Raw genomic sequence first — 13,970 nt, 5'->3', positions numbered from 1 at the left:
GAAACCTTCTTTTGTCTCACTGAAATATTAGTGGTAAGTACTAACTAGTCCATTAAGTGCCAAGATCTGTTGGCCGTCTTTCTCCTTTCCTTTCTGCCTTTTGCCTTGGACATACTCTCTTTCAATGTCTCAAAGTTAAAAAATAATTACCGGGTATTTCCATTGGTGAGTTCCAACTGTAGGCTAAATAGTTCATTCAGAGAGACTCAACTGATTAACTGATCATACAGCTTTATCTTATCTGGAGGTGGTGAAGCCCAATCAGCTTTATGAACGTTATCTGCGGGAGGTAAGCTTCATCTGTAAATAATTTATTAACTGGTGCCCACATGCCCCCCAAAAAAACTTTATCAGTGGAAGGATTGCATCAAATCACGTGTGTGACATCTTTAAGGGGGGGGGGGACCTAGACATTAAAATTTTTTGACCGCACGTTTAGAAAAGTGCATGAAATGTTTGTCTGTTACATTTGGGTTTTTGTTGTATAGGTTTTTTATATATATATTGGTTTTTCTCAGTCAATGAAAAATTTGCTCGAATTCCAAGTAAAAGAAAAAAAAAAAGATTGCAGCCTGGTGGTCGTGCTGTTCACAGTGCACTGTCTTCATCATGGTCTAGACTTCAAGCCCAGGCCGCCGCCTTCCTCTGCGGTCTTGCAAGAGATTGAAGCTAGGGCGTAATTATCTTCAATGTGGAAGGAAAAAAAATAAGGAAATAGATTTTACAGGATGTAATGAAAGACTCCGACCTGAAACAAAAAAAGTTCAAAGATCATCATTTAAATAATTTCTGAGCGACTTTGTCAGAAGAATCTCCAAATATTTAAAAACGCTCCATTCTTGTTTAATTCATGTTTATCTATAACCTCATTGTGCTACCCAACACATTAGAGACTATCTCAATTCATCGATATCGTATTAAATATTCAGAAGATACCGGTATGCAATTTAAAAACCTAAAACTATCAGAGTCGTTAAGTCTTTTTGCTCATTTTTAGCGGCCCCCGAAAGGGGAAAAGACGCTTTTAGTTTTGTGCGAAATGTCTGTCCCGTTTAGATCTCGTAAACTAGAAAAGATATTGAAAATCCGACATCACAATATTTTAGACCATTCAAAGTTCTGATGCAACGAATACTTTTTTTTTCCTGAAAGCGAAAAATCTAATTTTTAAAATCAGTTATGCAAGCAGTTTTTTAAAGAGAAAAGGCTAATTAGTATGCATTATAAGTTAGACCTAATTTAAAACGAATAGTAGTCTTATACATTTCATTTTCTTAAATTTTTATGCAATGGTGATACACTTATGAGAATTTAAGTAACAGCTGAGGAGTTTTCAAAACAATAACATCTTGTAAAGACCAGGAGAGGCTCGGTAAAGCGCTTAGCTTCCGAACCGAGGGTCCCGGGTTCGAATCCTGGTGAAGACTGGAATTTTCAACTTCGGAATCCTTGGGCGCCTCTGAGTCTACCCAGCTCTAATGGGTACTGACATTAGTTGTGGAAAAGTTAAGGCGGTTGGTCGTTGTGCTGGCTACATGACACCCTCGTTAACCGTAGGCCACAAAACAGATGAACTTTACATCATCTGCCCTATAGACCACAAGGTCTGGAAGGGGAACTAATTAGGCCAGGTTCACATCTAACTTTGCATTCACTTGCACCTACTCCTTGATCTGCAGCACCATTGGGGCACTACACAAGATCTGTCAACCTTCTTTCTCCATTCTTATCTCTCATTTGTCTTTGATATAATTTCATTTGGATGTTCTTTCTGAAAATATTGAAGCCTGCGTGGGTGGACCACTTCGGGGGCCGATTTTAAGTTTGTGTTTCCACACAAACTGTCTTTGTAACCTTGTTTTTTTGTTTGTTTTATGTAAAAACTAGATTAAAATTTTTTTTTTTCAACAATGAATTTTACGACTATAAATAAGGCAAGTGTTACGCTAAATTTTCAAAAATTTTCAAAGTGTTCCATTTTGGTGATGCCATGCTAGAAGTTCTAAATCAAATGTTAAAAATTTCTAAATAGATCAATCAGGGCCAGCCTTATGTAATTGGAGGCCCTATGCAAAGTGAATTTGGCGGCCCCAAATAAAATAAATAAAAAAAAAACAACAACAACCAAACAATCAGATAAAATAAAATGACGCCAATGATTAAAACCTACGTAGTGTAGTCAAACAGATAGACCGAAACATTTGTTAAGAAACATTTAGTCATAGCAGAGACGTATAGCTGGGCTAGAAGACAAAGAACCATTGAACTTTCTATGTTTGAGATTTGATCCAAGATCCTCATTTTCGACTCATAAATATCGATAGTCCTGTGCGATGCCCCAACCAATTGGAAGCCCTGAATTAACTCTCGTAGACTTATAGCTCCTAGCCATCTGTACTCAGAGCAGAACGTTGAAATCTTATGTTTTATAAAAAAAAATACATACTTTATAAGTAAATAGTTGGCATAGGGCGGCATAGGCCCTAAGTGTAAATCGGTCATGGCGGAAGAAGGGGGGGGGGCGACCAAAATGACAACTGAAGTATCTAAGGCTTGGTGAAGTAACTATTATTGATTTCGTGTCAGAGTACTAACAACTTCCTGTCGCCTTGTCTCTTTGGCCTGTGCTTCAGCCAATTATTTTCTTTGTTTAAAGAACTTCTCCTTCAATTAAACCAATTTCACACAAGGGGAGACTACTCCGGAAAAAGACTTGTCTTGTCACGTGAGAAACCTGTAGAATATTTAAATAATTGTTTTGTTTACATGTTTTCCCTTCATTGTTTGATGTCGAAATATAGACTAGATTTTTTTTAAAATTATTATCTAATAAGTCAGCTTTTTTTTAATTACAAAGCTTATTTCAACTCACTGTCTGTCTGGTAAAAAGTTTGTACACGTTATTTCTCCGACACACTTCCTACTATACAGACAGACAGAGTTGATGTAAGCTTTGCAAAAAAAAAAAAGTAATTGAATAATCGAAATGTCAAACAGAAAGCACGTGTTTCAGGGAAGATAAACAATAACAATAGGTTCAGAAATTCTGTGTGTATTCTGTGCCTACTACCAGTAGGCAACTCATTGGTAACGCCCCATAGGTGGGCATCAACAACAAACAAAAAAAAAAAAGATTACAAAGAGAGTTTTTGTTGTCACACAAACTCAGAGGCGGCCCCCGTCGGAGTCGGATCCCTGTCGGATCCGCCTATTCGGAAGGAATACTCAAGACGTGATTTTGTTTTGATTGTCAAAAGTAATAATGTTTCAAAGATTCCTTTGGTTTGTAAAAAATGTTGTTTTTTTTCTGTAAAATGTTTTACATGTTTTGGGTGTTGCTTTAAAGTTAAAGATAATTTACTTCCTTGTCCAAATCTCCAGCTGGACGACGGGGGATGGCAGAGAGCAGGGTATGAAACCGGGATCGTCGTAATAATCAGTCCAGCACGCTAACCGCACGACCAGGCATTGCTGTTAACTTAATAACAAACTAATAGCCTATTATTGATAAAGAGATATTTTACACATTAGGGCATGACAACTACCGGATATGTACAATATGTCAGACAAGCGATTTTAGATAATCTTTTGGTCGTTGCACAGTTAACAACAGAGCTATTGGTATTTTCATTTACATGGAACTAGAATGAGGATGTAGATCTACCTAAATTAAACTTCTGATTTTATCACTCTTAAGTTACAATGTATCCGCTTGTAGCATGCTCTAATTTATCAACGCAGCTCTAGATTTTCCGCAGTGCGTCAATCAAGGGCCTTCCTCTCCATAATCTAAAAATTATACATTAAAAAAAAAACACTAAATTATGCACAGCGGCGAAGCTAGGAATTTGCCATCATTCGGGAGCCCGGAGCTTGACCTCTTTGAGGGCCCCTGCATTTTGCGTAATATTTAATGTGAAAAAACAATTTCGAACACTCATTTGGGGGCCTGGGGGGGATTTTCAATTTCTCCCCCCTCCTCCCCTACCCTAGCTACGCCACTGAATATGCTTGTTAAATATTTTTTAAATGGGGATTAAATTTACAAGTATTATATGCTTTTAGATGTAAATATTATTTTTAATTGTAAAGTAAAGTTAAGATCAAATGAAATAAGAAAAAAATTTTTTTTTTACTAGGATTCGAAGTTGGGACCCATCGGTTCGGAAGCCAAGCGCTTTATCACACTGTGGTAATAAGTGAATTTTTAATAAAGCTTTCGGTAAAGTGTTGGGGTCTCCACTTACTTAAATCCGGCATTTGACTAATCGCTACTGAAACGAGCACGCCAAGCCCTGTGGATGAAAGTACCGGAAACTTAGTTTAGCTTCACTAATGTTACCTCCTAAGTTGCACCCAGATCTAATGTGCAGCTGCACCGGATTCGTATTGTGAGTGCCGGTATGTTTTATGTTGCGTTTGTGAGGGTGGCGTTAATTTTAGGCAAGGATGAACTTTGCCCAATACACCCATCACGTTTTCCTTACATTCTTCTGATAGCGGTAGAAGAAGAGACGATTAGACCATTAGAGAGCAATATATACATTTACATTCTGAATACATGCCGAGTCCAAACAAGTGACGAAATGGAAAAGGGGGGGGGGGGGAATGTGAAGATCGTGTGAGAAGAATCAGCAGAACTTGATCTTCTTTTGATGTTATTCTTAGGGGACTTCAAGGTGATCTTGTTATGCACACGTCTAGTCACAGTCTATAAATGTACTTGTAAGCTTAACACGAAAGATTTAGGATGCTGACGTCTATCGAAAGCTCTCATTTATTTTAGGTCTACTACTAAACATTTCCTCTGATATCGGTATTAAGCAGTTTCTGAAACCAGTACCGGTACTGTATTTTAGAAAGTTACGATACCGTTACATAATGTACGGTACGATAATTAAAAAAAACCAACAGATGTGTACTTTTGTGTATACATCATACTAGTGTAAAAAATAAATTCCAGGACCATGATGACTAGTATCGGTACCAGCAGTGTATAAGAAGCGAGAGAATAATTAGATAATGTTGCAATCTGCTATTCTCTTCCCCCTCCCCAAAATGTTTTGGATCTGAAATTTTCGTTGTCGGTTTTATTTGTTGTTAGTAAAAAAAACTTATGAGGGTACCGGTATATACTGCAGGCATATGTTGTATATTTTGTCAACTAATATATAATACAACAAATTGTTAAAAGGTGTGGGTTTATTCAGATTGTTTAACAGCTTCCAACCGAAAACTGATTAATCCTTTTAGACCTCCCCCTAGCATGAAGAAAAAAAGTTTTGTAATAGTACCATTGGCTATTCCGGCTTGGGAGGCCGTATACCAATCCTAACTTTAAGGGAGGAGAGCCTATTAGTACGGTGAAATGAAATATTTTGTGTAGAGCCTTCCCTTCGCTCTAATGTAACGGTTTTTTTTATTTTGTTGAGCTGTACGCTCTTACTAAGTCTGTGTCAATCAATATTGTCATGTGACGTTTACGATTGGTGAATGAGGTCCATTAGTCAATGAAAGTTTAACCGAGATTTAACTCCCAACTTTTAAAGTGATAAGTACCCGGTACTGGGGAATTTTGACTCGTATATAAACCCCTTTTTTTTTTTAAAATAACGAGTTCACAAAACAAGAAAACTCTTGCTCTTACTGCCAGCTACAGTAACCCTTTATAGCGATAAACAGTGCTTGAATGATCAATTTCATTACATCATAGATAGCTTCATAAACCTATCTGATCTATTCAGACATTTCTTTCAGGAGCTATATAGATTGAGATAAAATAAGACAAAGTCAGTGGTATGTAAAGTTCTCCCATCACTATTTATTGACTTGGCCACACACACACACTATCATTCATAAGCTTTTTAATTCTTGCCAGCAGCTACAGATTTTTTGTTGTGTTTCCTGGAAAACTTGAGATTTTTCAAAAACTTGGGATCAACCTGTAAAGGAAACAGAACATTGAATGAATACGGTTCCCTGCTGATGAGAAGTCTTATTTGAAGAAATGACAATAAACATTGACCTACCCCTCTCATTGAAGGATATCTGTGAGACTTGGGCCTGTGAATGCCATTACGATGGTGTTTCTTGTCTGAAAATCAAAAAATGAAATGTAACTTGCGTGGGTTCGCTCTTATGTAAGATCACGTGTTCAAACCCACCATCTAGTCTGGCCCCAGTAAGTGACACTGATTGGCACACATTACTTGACTCAATAACATACACTCCATTTAGGGAAGGAGAGAAGACTAAAGCTGACGAATGAATGAAATGACCCACACAGGGCACAGAGACCAGGTCAGTATACACGTTCTCTGCTTTGGTACTCAACAATTTCATTAGGCCCAGCACGTGAGCTAAGCTCTTGACAAACATTAGAGTCAGTGCCAACAACACGTGAGTTTACTAAATACAAGGTGAGACTCCCGAAATAGTCACGCATTAATTTGGTCAGTGAAAACGTCAAAGCTCTAGCTTCGTGACAAAGAGAAGCCTATACTCTAAACCAGTGTTTCCCAAACTGTATTCTTCGGAACCCTAGTGTTCCAAGAGGCCTGAATAGACGTTCCACGAACTACTGGAAGAATTAGCTAGTAGGCCATGAAGTTAATTACTTTTAAAAAAATAAGCACAAAGTGTTCCGCTAATGTGCGAAGTTTTCCGTTAATGAAAAAGTTTGGGAAACATACACATTTCAAAGGCCTTTAAGGAAACAAAACTCCAGTTTGTTTCGCTATTCGAGGGGAAACAATGTAGCGCGAAGCACACTAACATGTCTACACTCCCAAACTTCCCTCAAAGATTTAAGGCGGGTGTCTATGTAGACAGCTCGTCCGCACACAGCTCATGCTAGGTGCCATGAAAGTCACGTGGACCGAGAAACGGGGAGATACCGATACGCCTAAATGTCGTCCACCAAGTCAGGTACTGTAACATACCATCATATCAGGAGGAGAATGGACTACAAGCAATGTGATTGGTTACTCACATACCATGTAACGCTATGCTCTAAAAGTGAAGAGGACTAACATACTTCTACTGAACACAAAAAACATTAGCACCCAAACTCAAGGACTATACCAGGCACTAATAAATTCTTCAACAGAAACAAATAAAAAAAAAAAAAAATAACGAGGAAAGGTGTTTTTTTTTTTTTAAAAAAAAAAAGGGGGGGGGGGGGGAAAGAAAGGTGTAAGAGTTTGGCTACTTTTTGAGTGCAAAAATTCTGTATAATTGGTTTTGCTTGTTGTTCTTTATTATATCTCTATATACAAACCACAACAACAACAACAAAAATACCGTAGTAACTATAGGACATTTAAGACTAGCTGGTAAAATGAGATGGACACAATGAGTATAAGTAAGAGTAATTACTTTTCAAGTCACTTATAACCCAAGTTATTTTCATTGTTCATACAATTACAAAAAGACGGTGCTATTACTTTGCCTTAATAGGGTTCACGTTGACAAACTTAGTTTAAGGTGTACTAATTCATCATTGCTAAATCAAAATCACACAGTTCTTCTTCACATGATGTTCTAATTAGATATAAAAATAGAGAATGACTACACGAGAGGTTACTGGTTAATGTGTTATTGCTAATCATTTTTTAAGGGAAAAACATACTTAAAAAATCTATAATACCCGCTACTAAAAACAAAAAGGTCAGTACTCACTCTGATTGTGATTTGTGTGATTCTTGGACTTGGCCATTGTTTACAACCTAAGCAAGAAAAAAACAACAACACCTTTATGAAATGTCAGCAACACAACGACATTACAAAACAACAACGAAAGACATCAAGGCTCTAGGAAAACATTTGAGTTTCATGGGACACAACCCATTGCCTAGATGTCAGCTGTCCAATAATAATGTGCCAATTAGTTTTCTTTACTGTATGAAAATACAAGACGGATGCTTCTAGATCAAGTACACTGTGACTAGCACGTAGCCTAACACTCAATGAACAACGTCAAAAGGCAAAGAGAGGTTGGGATCAGAAACGTGTGCTTGGAGAGAGAATATAAACCTCATGTGGAAAACTAATCAAGTGCCGGTACTAACACGTCACTCAAGTGACTAGAAGTACACGCCATAAAGTAGGCAGTTGGAAGCTATTAAACAGCTCCAGTCTAGACATGGTCATGGTGTGGTCTGGAATAATAAACACATCAAGCCTTCCCATGGGTCAACAGACAAGTGCACCCAGTCAAAGTCCAGACCCGTGTCCGTAAAGACGATGACCGGATGCAGACCGAACCACTGACCGCTTGCTCACCTATCATCAGGGAAAGAAAACACGTGTCAGATGATAAATGACTAGTATGCCACGAACTTGCACCAGACAGATTTCTTGCTGAGTTCTAAAACTACTACTGATTGGCAAGTTGTATGTGTGTGTGTGTGTGTGTTGGGGGGGGGGGGGAGAGGCCCCAATCCATCACATTCTACCATCTCTCTAGTGATCGTGGCGCCATTCTCAGTAATTAGCAGATAAGTAACATTTTTTTTAAAGCGAGAGCTAATGTGTAGTTAGTAACAAAAAGGAACAATGGAAACTATGACTTAACAATATACATCATATGTTCTATGTATTTATAGATGTCTATGTAAACTAGGAGTCCCATCAGTCTCATTAAATCAGTTTTTTTTTGTTTTAACTCTCAGGGAGTCAAGAACATCAGATTACATCACATGGGACATGCTTGTAATATTCTATTATTCAATTTTAGAGCGAAACATTCATTACTAGTTCTTTGACTACAAATATGATTATTTTGTAATTCATAGGTTAGAAGAAGTGCCTATCCATTGCATCTATACAAGATACAAGAGTTTTAAAATGACAGCGCCGAGTAGCCAGGAAGAGAAATTCGCGGTGAGGCGAGATGTCTGGTGGCAGGAGACGAGGGATGCAACGAGAGCGGCTCCTATAAATTGGCACGGCAGGAACTTTCTCTCTCCTGGTTTCAAGACGTGGAAGCTACTACCAGCTGGATTAAAAGGACTATCAGTGAAGTGCCAATGTTCAGTGTCAGTGCTATTCATTACATTTCCATCATGTCGCGCGCGGTGATGTACATACTACCCACTTGAAGGACGCTAGTCATTATGTTTAATAACACGAGTGCACTAGTTGAACGCGTTCTCTATCACACAGTCACCATGGACATAAACAATCCTAACAATGAACAGGTCGTGCACCTAGAGGACAGTGAATGGACGGCATTAGTAGCGGTCATAACACTAATGACTGTTATTATAGCCTTAGGAAGCTTTGGTAAGTTTCAAACAATAGCCTAGATAGAATGTCTCATTTGTCCCATCAGTCTCATTAAATCAGTTTTTCACCTTCACTAAACAAATAAGGCAATAAATATTACATCATTTGGGACAAACTGACAATTGAACTAGTTAACACAATAATAACCTTTAAAAATACATTGTTTAAGTGGTTAGTAAAAGATGTATGCCATAAAAGCATGATAGTTCTAGGACAAGTTGAAACGAGCATTTGAAAAAAAAAAAAAAGGTTAAATTATGTGCAAACAAATGTTAATTCCTGACTAACTGGAACTATACCGTACTGATCACGTGGTGCAGTTATCGTCTAACAGGTATTGCGCGTGCCAACAAGACATGTTAACATGGGTGATAAAATTCTAACCAATTATTGTACAGAACTTAACAAAACAGTAGTACATTTTTAATTGAAGTGGCCATCGCTACAAGATAGACTACAAATACAAGTGTAACAAAGTTTCACTGAAACCTTTGAGAGACAACACCCACAGACCTTCCCCAGCCCATGTTCTGAACAGTGCCCAACTTTAGCCGTGAGTGCTTACACGTTCTCTCTAAACATTGCTATCAGTTGGAGGAGATAGGGGCAACAAAGCACTGAATAGACAACTTGAGCAACTCAACGTAGCCAACTGTCGACACGTCTCCTTCAATTAAGTGCATGGTTTAAAGCATAGTGGATTTTTTTATGACAGACATTTTAACACAGAAGACACAAAAATGACCGCGCATACAAAGAAATCAGTATAATATTCAAACGATTCAAGTGTAAACACTAGCTAGATTTCAAGTAAGGCATTTAGTAGCTAGAAGTTTCAATATACTCTTCGTTTCTTCTCTCCAGGAAACATCTTAGTGACAATGGCTATAATCCAGAACAGAAAACTCAGAACTGTGTCCAACTTATTCGTGGCCAACCTCAGTATATGTGATCTGATGTTTGTTTCTGTGGTGCTACCTGTTAATATGTATACCTATTTAACTGACGGATGGCATTATCAGGAAGAGATATGCAAATTTATCGGATTTCTGGGATATACGCTGACAGGTAGCAATCTTCCTTTATATTATGTTTCTCCATAACGCTGATAGTAGCACTTAGAAAATGTGTATTCTGTTCACCCACATAAAGTTTATCTCATTTTCCACACCGCTTTCAGGTACTACAATTATGACCATCACTCTGATAGCGTGGAACCGCTACAAGCTGGTGGTAGATGTCAGCAAGTACAAACATCTCTTCAGAAAATCTAACATGGCCGTGATGATGGCATGTACATGGATTGTTCCAGTAGTCTGCCTGCAGCCGGCAGTCTCGGGAGTAAGTCTACTCACATCTTATCAAATTCAATGCCCCATCAGTCTAATTAAATCAGTTTTTTAAAATACTCTCATGGAGTCAAGAGAACAAGTTTACATCATTTGGGACTACAAGGTTAATGTTTCATAACAATCTTAAAAACACAATGTATGGTTCATAATTAATGATACTATCACTTTTACGTGTGCTTTGTAGACATAGCTTTGGATAGGCTTGAGGTGTACATTAGGGCGCTAAGGGGAAATAATTAACACCAACATTACAAACTAGCTTCATGATTTTTCAATCCTTTTTTTCTACCGGTGGACAAACTAATGCCATTAATGTAAATAGTGGCTACCAATTAGAATACTACCGCATTACGGGAGTCTCTAGTCAGTATATCTATAACCACATTATAGCACTGAAAATAAACATGAACCTTTTAGAGACTTATTAATATAAAATATTACTGCGACTTCTAATAAACACGTGTTCACATTCTCCATGTACTAATAAAAGACATGTTTATTTTCAGGCGTGGGGACATTTTGGTTACATTCCAATGCTGTCAAGCTGTAACCTGGGACTAGACAACTCCAGCCAAACCTTCAAAATTTTCCTTCTAATAGTCCGTGCAGCCATCCCCTGTGGACTAATCATCTACTACTATACAGCCATCTACGTGACGACAAGGGCGTCCCATCAACGTCTACGCTTTCTGTCGTCCACCACAACCAACTCAATGCGGCTAAATAACCAACGAAGGGAAATGCGCCTGACTCGAATGATGATTGCCATCTTTCTGGTGTTTGTACTCAGTTACTTCCCTTGCACCATCTCCAGTGTGATCGACTGGAGTAGAATGCTGAGTAAGACATTTCACATGTTTTGTCAGACGTCCGTCTTTCTTGGCAGTGCCATCAACCCACTGCTGTACGGCTTCATGAACGAACAGTTCCGTACGGCCTACTACCAAATCCTGACATGTCGAGTCATGTGCCGACACTGTCGCTCCACGAAAAACAGGCATACTTACGACGAAGAGACAGAGAACCAAAACGCGGCACTTAGTCACAGAGAGAACACCCTAGACAACGGCTGCCCTGAAGAAAGTGACTGGGCACTTAGAAGGGTCTGGGACAATCTGAGTGAGAATGCAGAGTCCCGTCAGTCAGAAACGTGCCATTCTAATACCTCCACAAAAGGAAGCACTTCAACGACTGACTGTCAGGTGTCACTCGATGACACGTCAGGCATTCAGAAACTTTTATCATGTAAAAGTGAAATTCCTTAGAAACTAAGAATACACAGCCCACAGCAGTGATGCCCAAACTACGGCATGCGGGTGATATCTGGCCCATGATATTGTGCTATCAGGAAATGTCTGCACTATAAAGCAGAAGATGATTGGCATCATTGGACTAGGTGATGCGCGCCAAGACCCATGTGGAAATGTACATGGCTCCAAGGTCGGGTACCAATGAACAAAAGGGTGCAGTGACAATTAAATATGTTCATTATCAGATTGAAATGGCACATGTATAATATATTGAGTAACACGTTAAGTGTACCAAGTCAGAAAAAAGCTATATTCTTTTCACATTCTGTTGGAACTGTAACCATTCACTGTCACCTATTTGCCTTATTCCTATCATCAGCCAGTATGAAACGTGTCAAAAACAAAATGTGTTCAGTGTAGTTACAAAGTCAACAGGATAAACAATGGCAGTTCTTTATTCTATTTAATATTATAATGTGTCATGTTAAAATTGTTGATATTTCTTACTGGTAGAGATATATTTTGAGAAATAAAAATAAACTAGTTACAGCTTCTGTTTGTTTTTAGTTCATGCATCAATAGAAAGCAAAACTAAAAAAAAAAAAAAAAAAAAAAAAAAAAACTTTTTGAAAAAGCTAAGTAACCTAAATAACCACTAATTACTACCTTCATCTGAAAATTACAAGGTTTAGCTCCCTTTCTGCTATATAAAACAAAATTAATTAATTAGTACTAAATGTTATTGTTATCGACAAGAATAATTATGCAAAATTTCAACTTGAACCGAGAAAGGGAAGCTGTCAAAACTAAATTCATGTACATATCCACATCTCTCAACATTTATTCACATTTTTTAAAATCAAACAACAAAAAAATTAATCATCAACAATTAATTAATTGTTTAATTTTTTTTAAAAATTAATACGTCTTGTCAGGTGCAATGAATAATTGTGCATTAACTTTATCAGAGAAAGGGAAATGGAGAAAAAACTTGTCCGAACTTTTTACTTGGCAGACAGACTGGGTGAGTTGATATAAAGCTTTGTAAAAATAATTCTGATGGACAATTGTTGAAATAAAGCAACTGAAAAGCATTTAATTTTTATCTGAAAAAGTATAAGAGAAGAGAGTAAGAAAAGATTTCTTCCAAAAAAAATCCAATTTTATTGAAAACTGAAACAGATATCCATCTTGTTATGTGTTGCTATTATGTCAGTACTGAGTAGTTTACAAGTTAAGAAAAAAAATTCATTAAAAATATCACGAAGCTCTTCAAGATTGACACCAACAGTTGGGAAAATAAGGCACTGGATAGATCCAGATGGAGAGTAAGCATCTTATCTTATCTTATATAATACAGACGTTACTTCAAAAAAGAAGATGATTACGTCCTACGCGTCATGCATTTAGTCATGCATATTAACCAATGACTTAAATTCTGCCAAGTCACTGGTTTTCCTGGCTAGCTCAGGCAACCCATTCCATGCTCTAATAGCACTAGGGAAGAAGGAGTATTTGTACAAATTTGTCCTAGCATATGGGACGAGGAATGTGCCTTTATCTTTGTGTCTTTCAGAGTATTTTATTAAATTTTGTTTTTGTATTTGAAGATTATGGTTCAGTGTTTTATGTATGATTGCTACTTTACTTTTGAGCCTTCTGTCCTGAAGGCTTTCTAAATTTAGTGATTTTACTAAAGGTGTTACTCTAGTCAAATGTGAATATTCGTTTGTTATGAATCTCACTGCTCTATTTTGTGTCTGTTCCAGTTTCTTAATGTTTTCTTGAGTTGAGGGGTCCCAAACGGAGGATGCATATTCTATTATTGGCCTAACCAAGGTTAAGTAACATTTTAGTTTTATGTTCTTATTTGATTTATTGAAATTTCTTTTAATAAATCCTAATGCTTTGTTTGATTTTTTTGTAGTTTCATCAATATGTGGATTCCATGATAGTTTTTCATTTATTATAACACCTAGGTATTTTGCGTTTTTAGTCTGTGATACTGGTTTGCCATGAATAAGATAAGTGGAATTAATTTGTTTTAGTTTTTTTGTTACTCTTAACAACTGACATTTTT

General features: G+C 37.4%; 1 protein-coding gene and 1 non-coding gene across 2 annotated transcripts; one reads left to right on the top strand and one right to left on the bottom strand.

Moving 5' to 3' along the window:
• Positions 1 to 8,806: 8,806 nt before the first annotated feature.
• On the top strand, positions 8,807 to 12,442 carry LOC106074540 (G-protein coupled receptor moody-like). The gene is made up of 4 exons (XM_056027960.1): positions 8,807 to 9,285; positions 10,153 to 10,356; positions 10,469 to 10,629; positions 11,147 to 12,442. Exons 1-4 carry the CDS (start codon positions 9,117 to 9,119, stop codon positions 11,903 to 11,905), a joined length of 1,293 nt encoding a protein of 430 aa, XP_055883935.1. The 5' UTR covers positions 8,807 to 9,116; the 3' UTR covers positions 11,906 to 12,442.
• LOC129926107 (small nucleolar RNA SNORD57) lies at positions 9,328 to 9,398 on the bottom strand. Its single transcript, XR_008777798.1, has one exon. It is a non-coding gene; the product is annotated as a small nucleolar RNA SNORD57 (small nucleolar RNA).
• Positions 12,443 to 13,970: the final 1,528 nt, after the last annotated feature.

The sequence above is a fragment of the Biomphalaria glabrata genome, chromosome 4 (assembly GCF_947242115.1).
Source record: "Biomphalaria glabrata chromosome 4, xgBioGlab47.1, whole genome shotgun sequence".
NCBI classification, from domain to species: Eukaryota; Metazoa; Mollusca; class Gastropoda; family Planorbidae; genus Biomphalaria; species Biomphalaria glabrata.
The sequence above is the reverse complement of the archived record's forward strand: the minus strand, read 5'-3'. Positions and strand labels throughout refer to the sequence as shown.

Coding starts and splice junctions, on each gene's coding strand:
- LOC106074540 (XM_056027960.1), top strand. CDS start 9,117: ATGTTTAATAACACGAGTGCACTAGTTGAACGCGTTCTCTATCACACA. Junction 9,286..10,152: donor TATAGCCTTAGGAAGCTTTG/GTAAGTTTCAAA, acceptor TCTTCTCTCCAG/GAAACATCTTAGTGACAATG. Junction 10,357..10,468: donor TCTGGGATATACGCTGACAG/GTAGCAATCTTC, acceptor CACCGCTTTCAG/GTACTACAATTATGACCATC.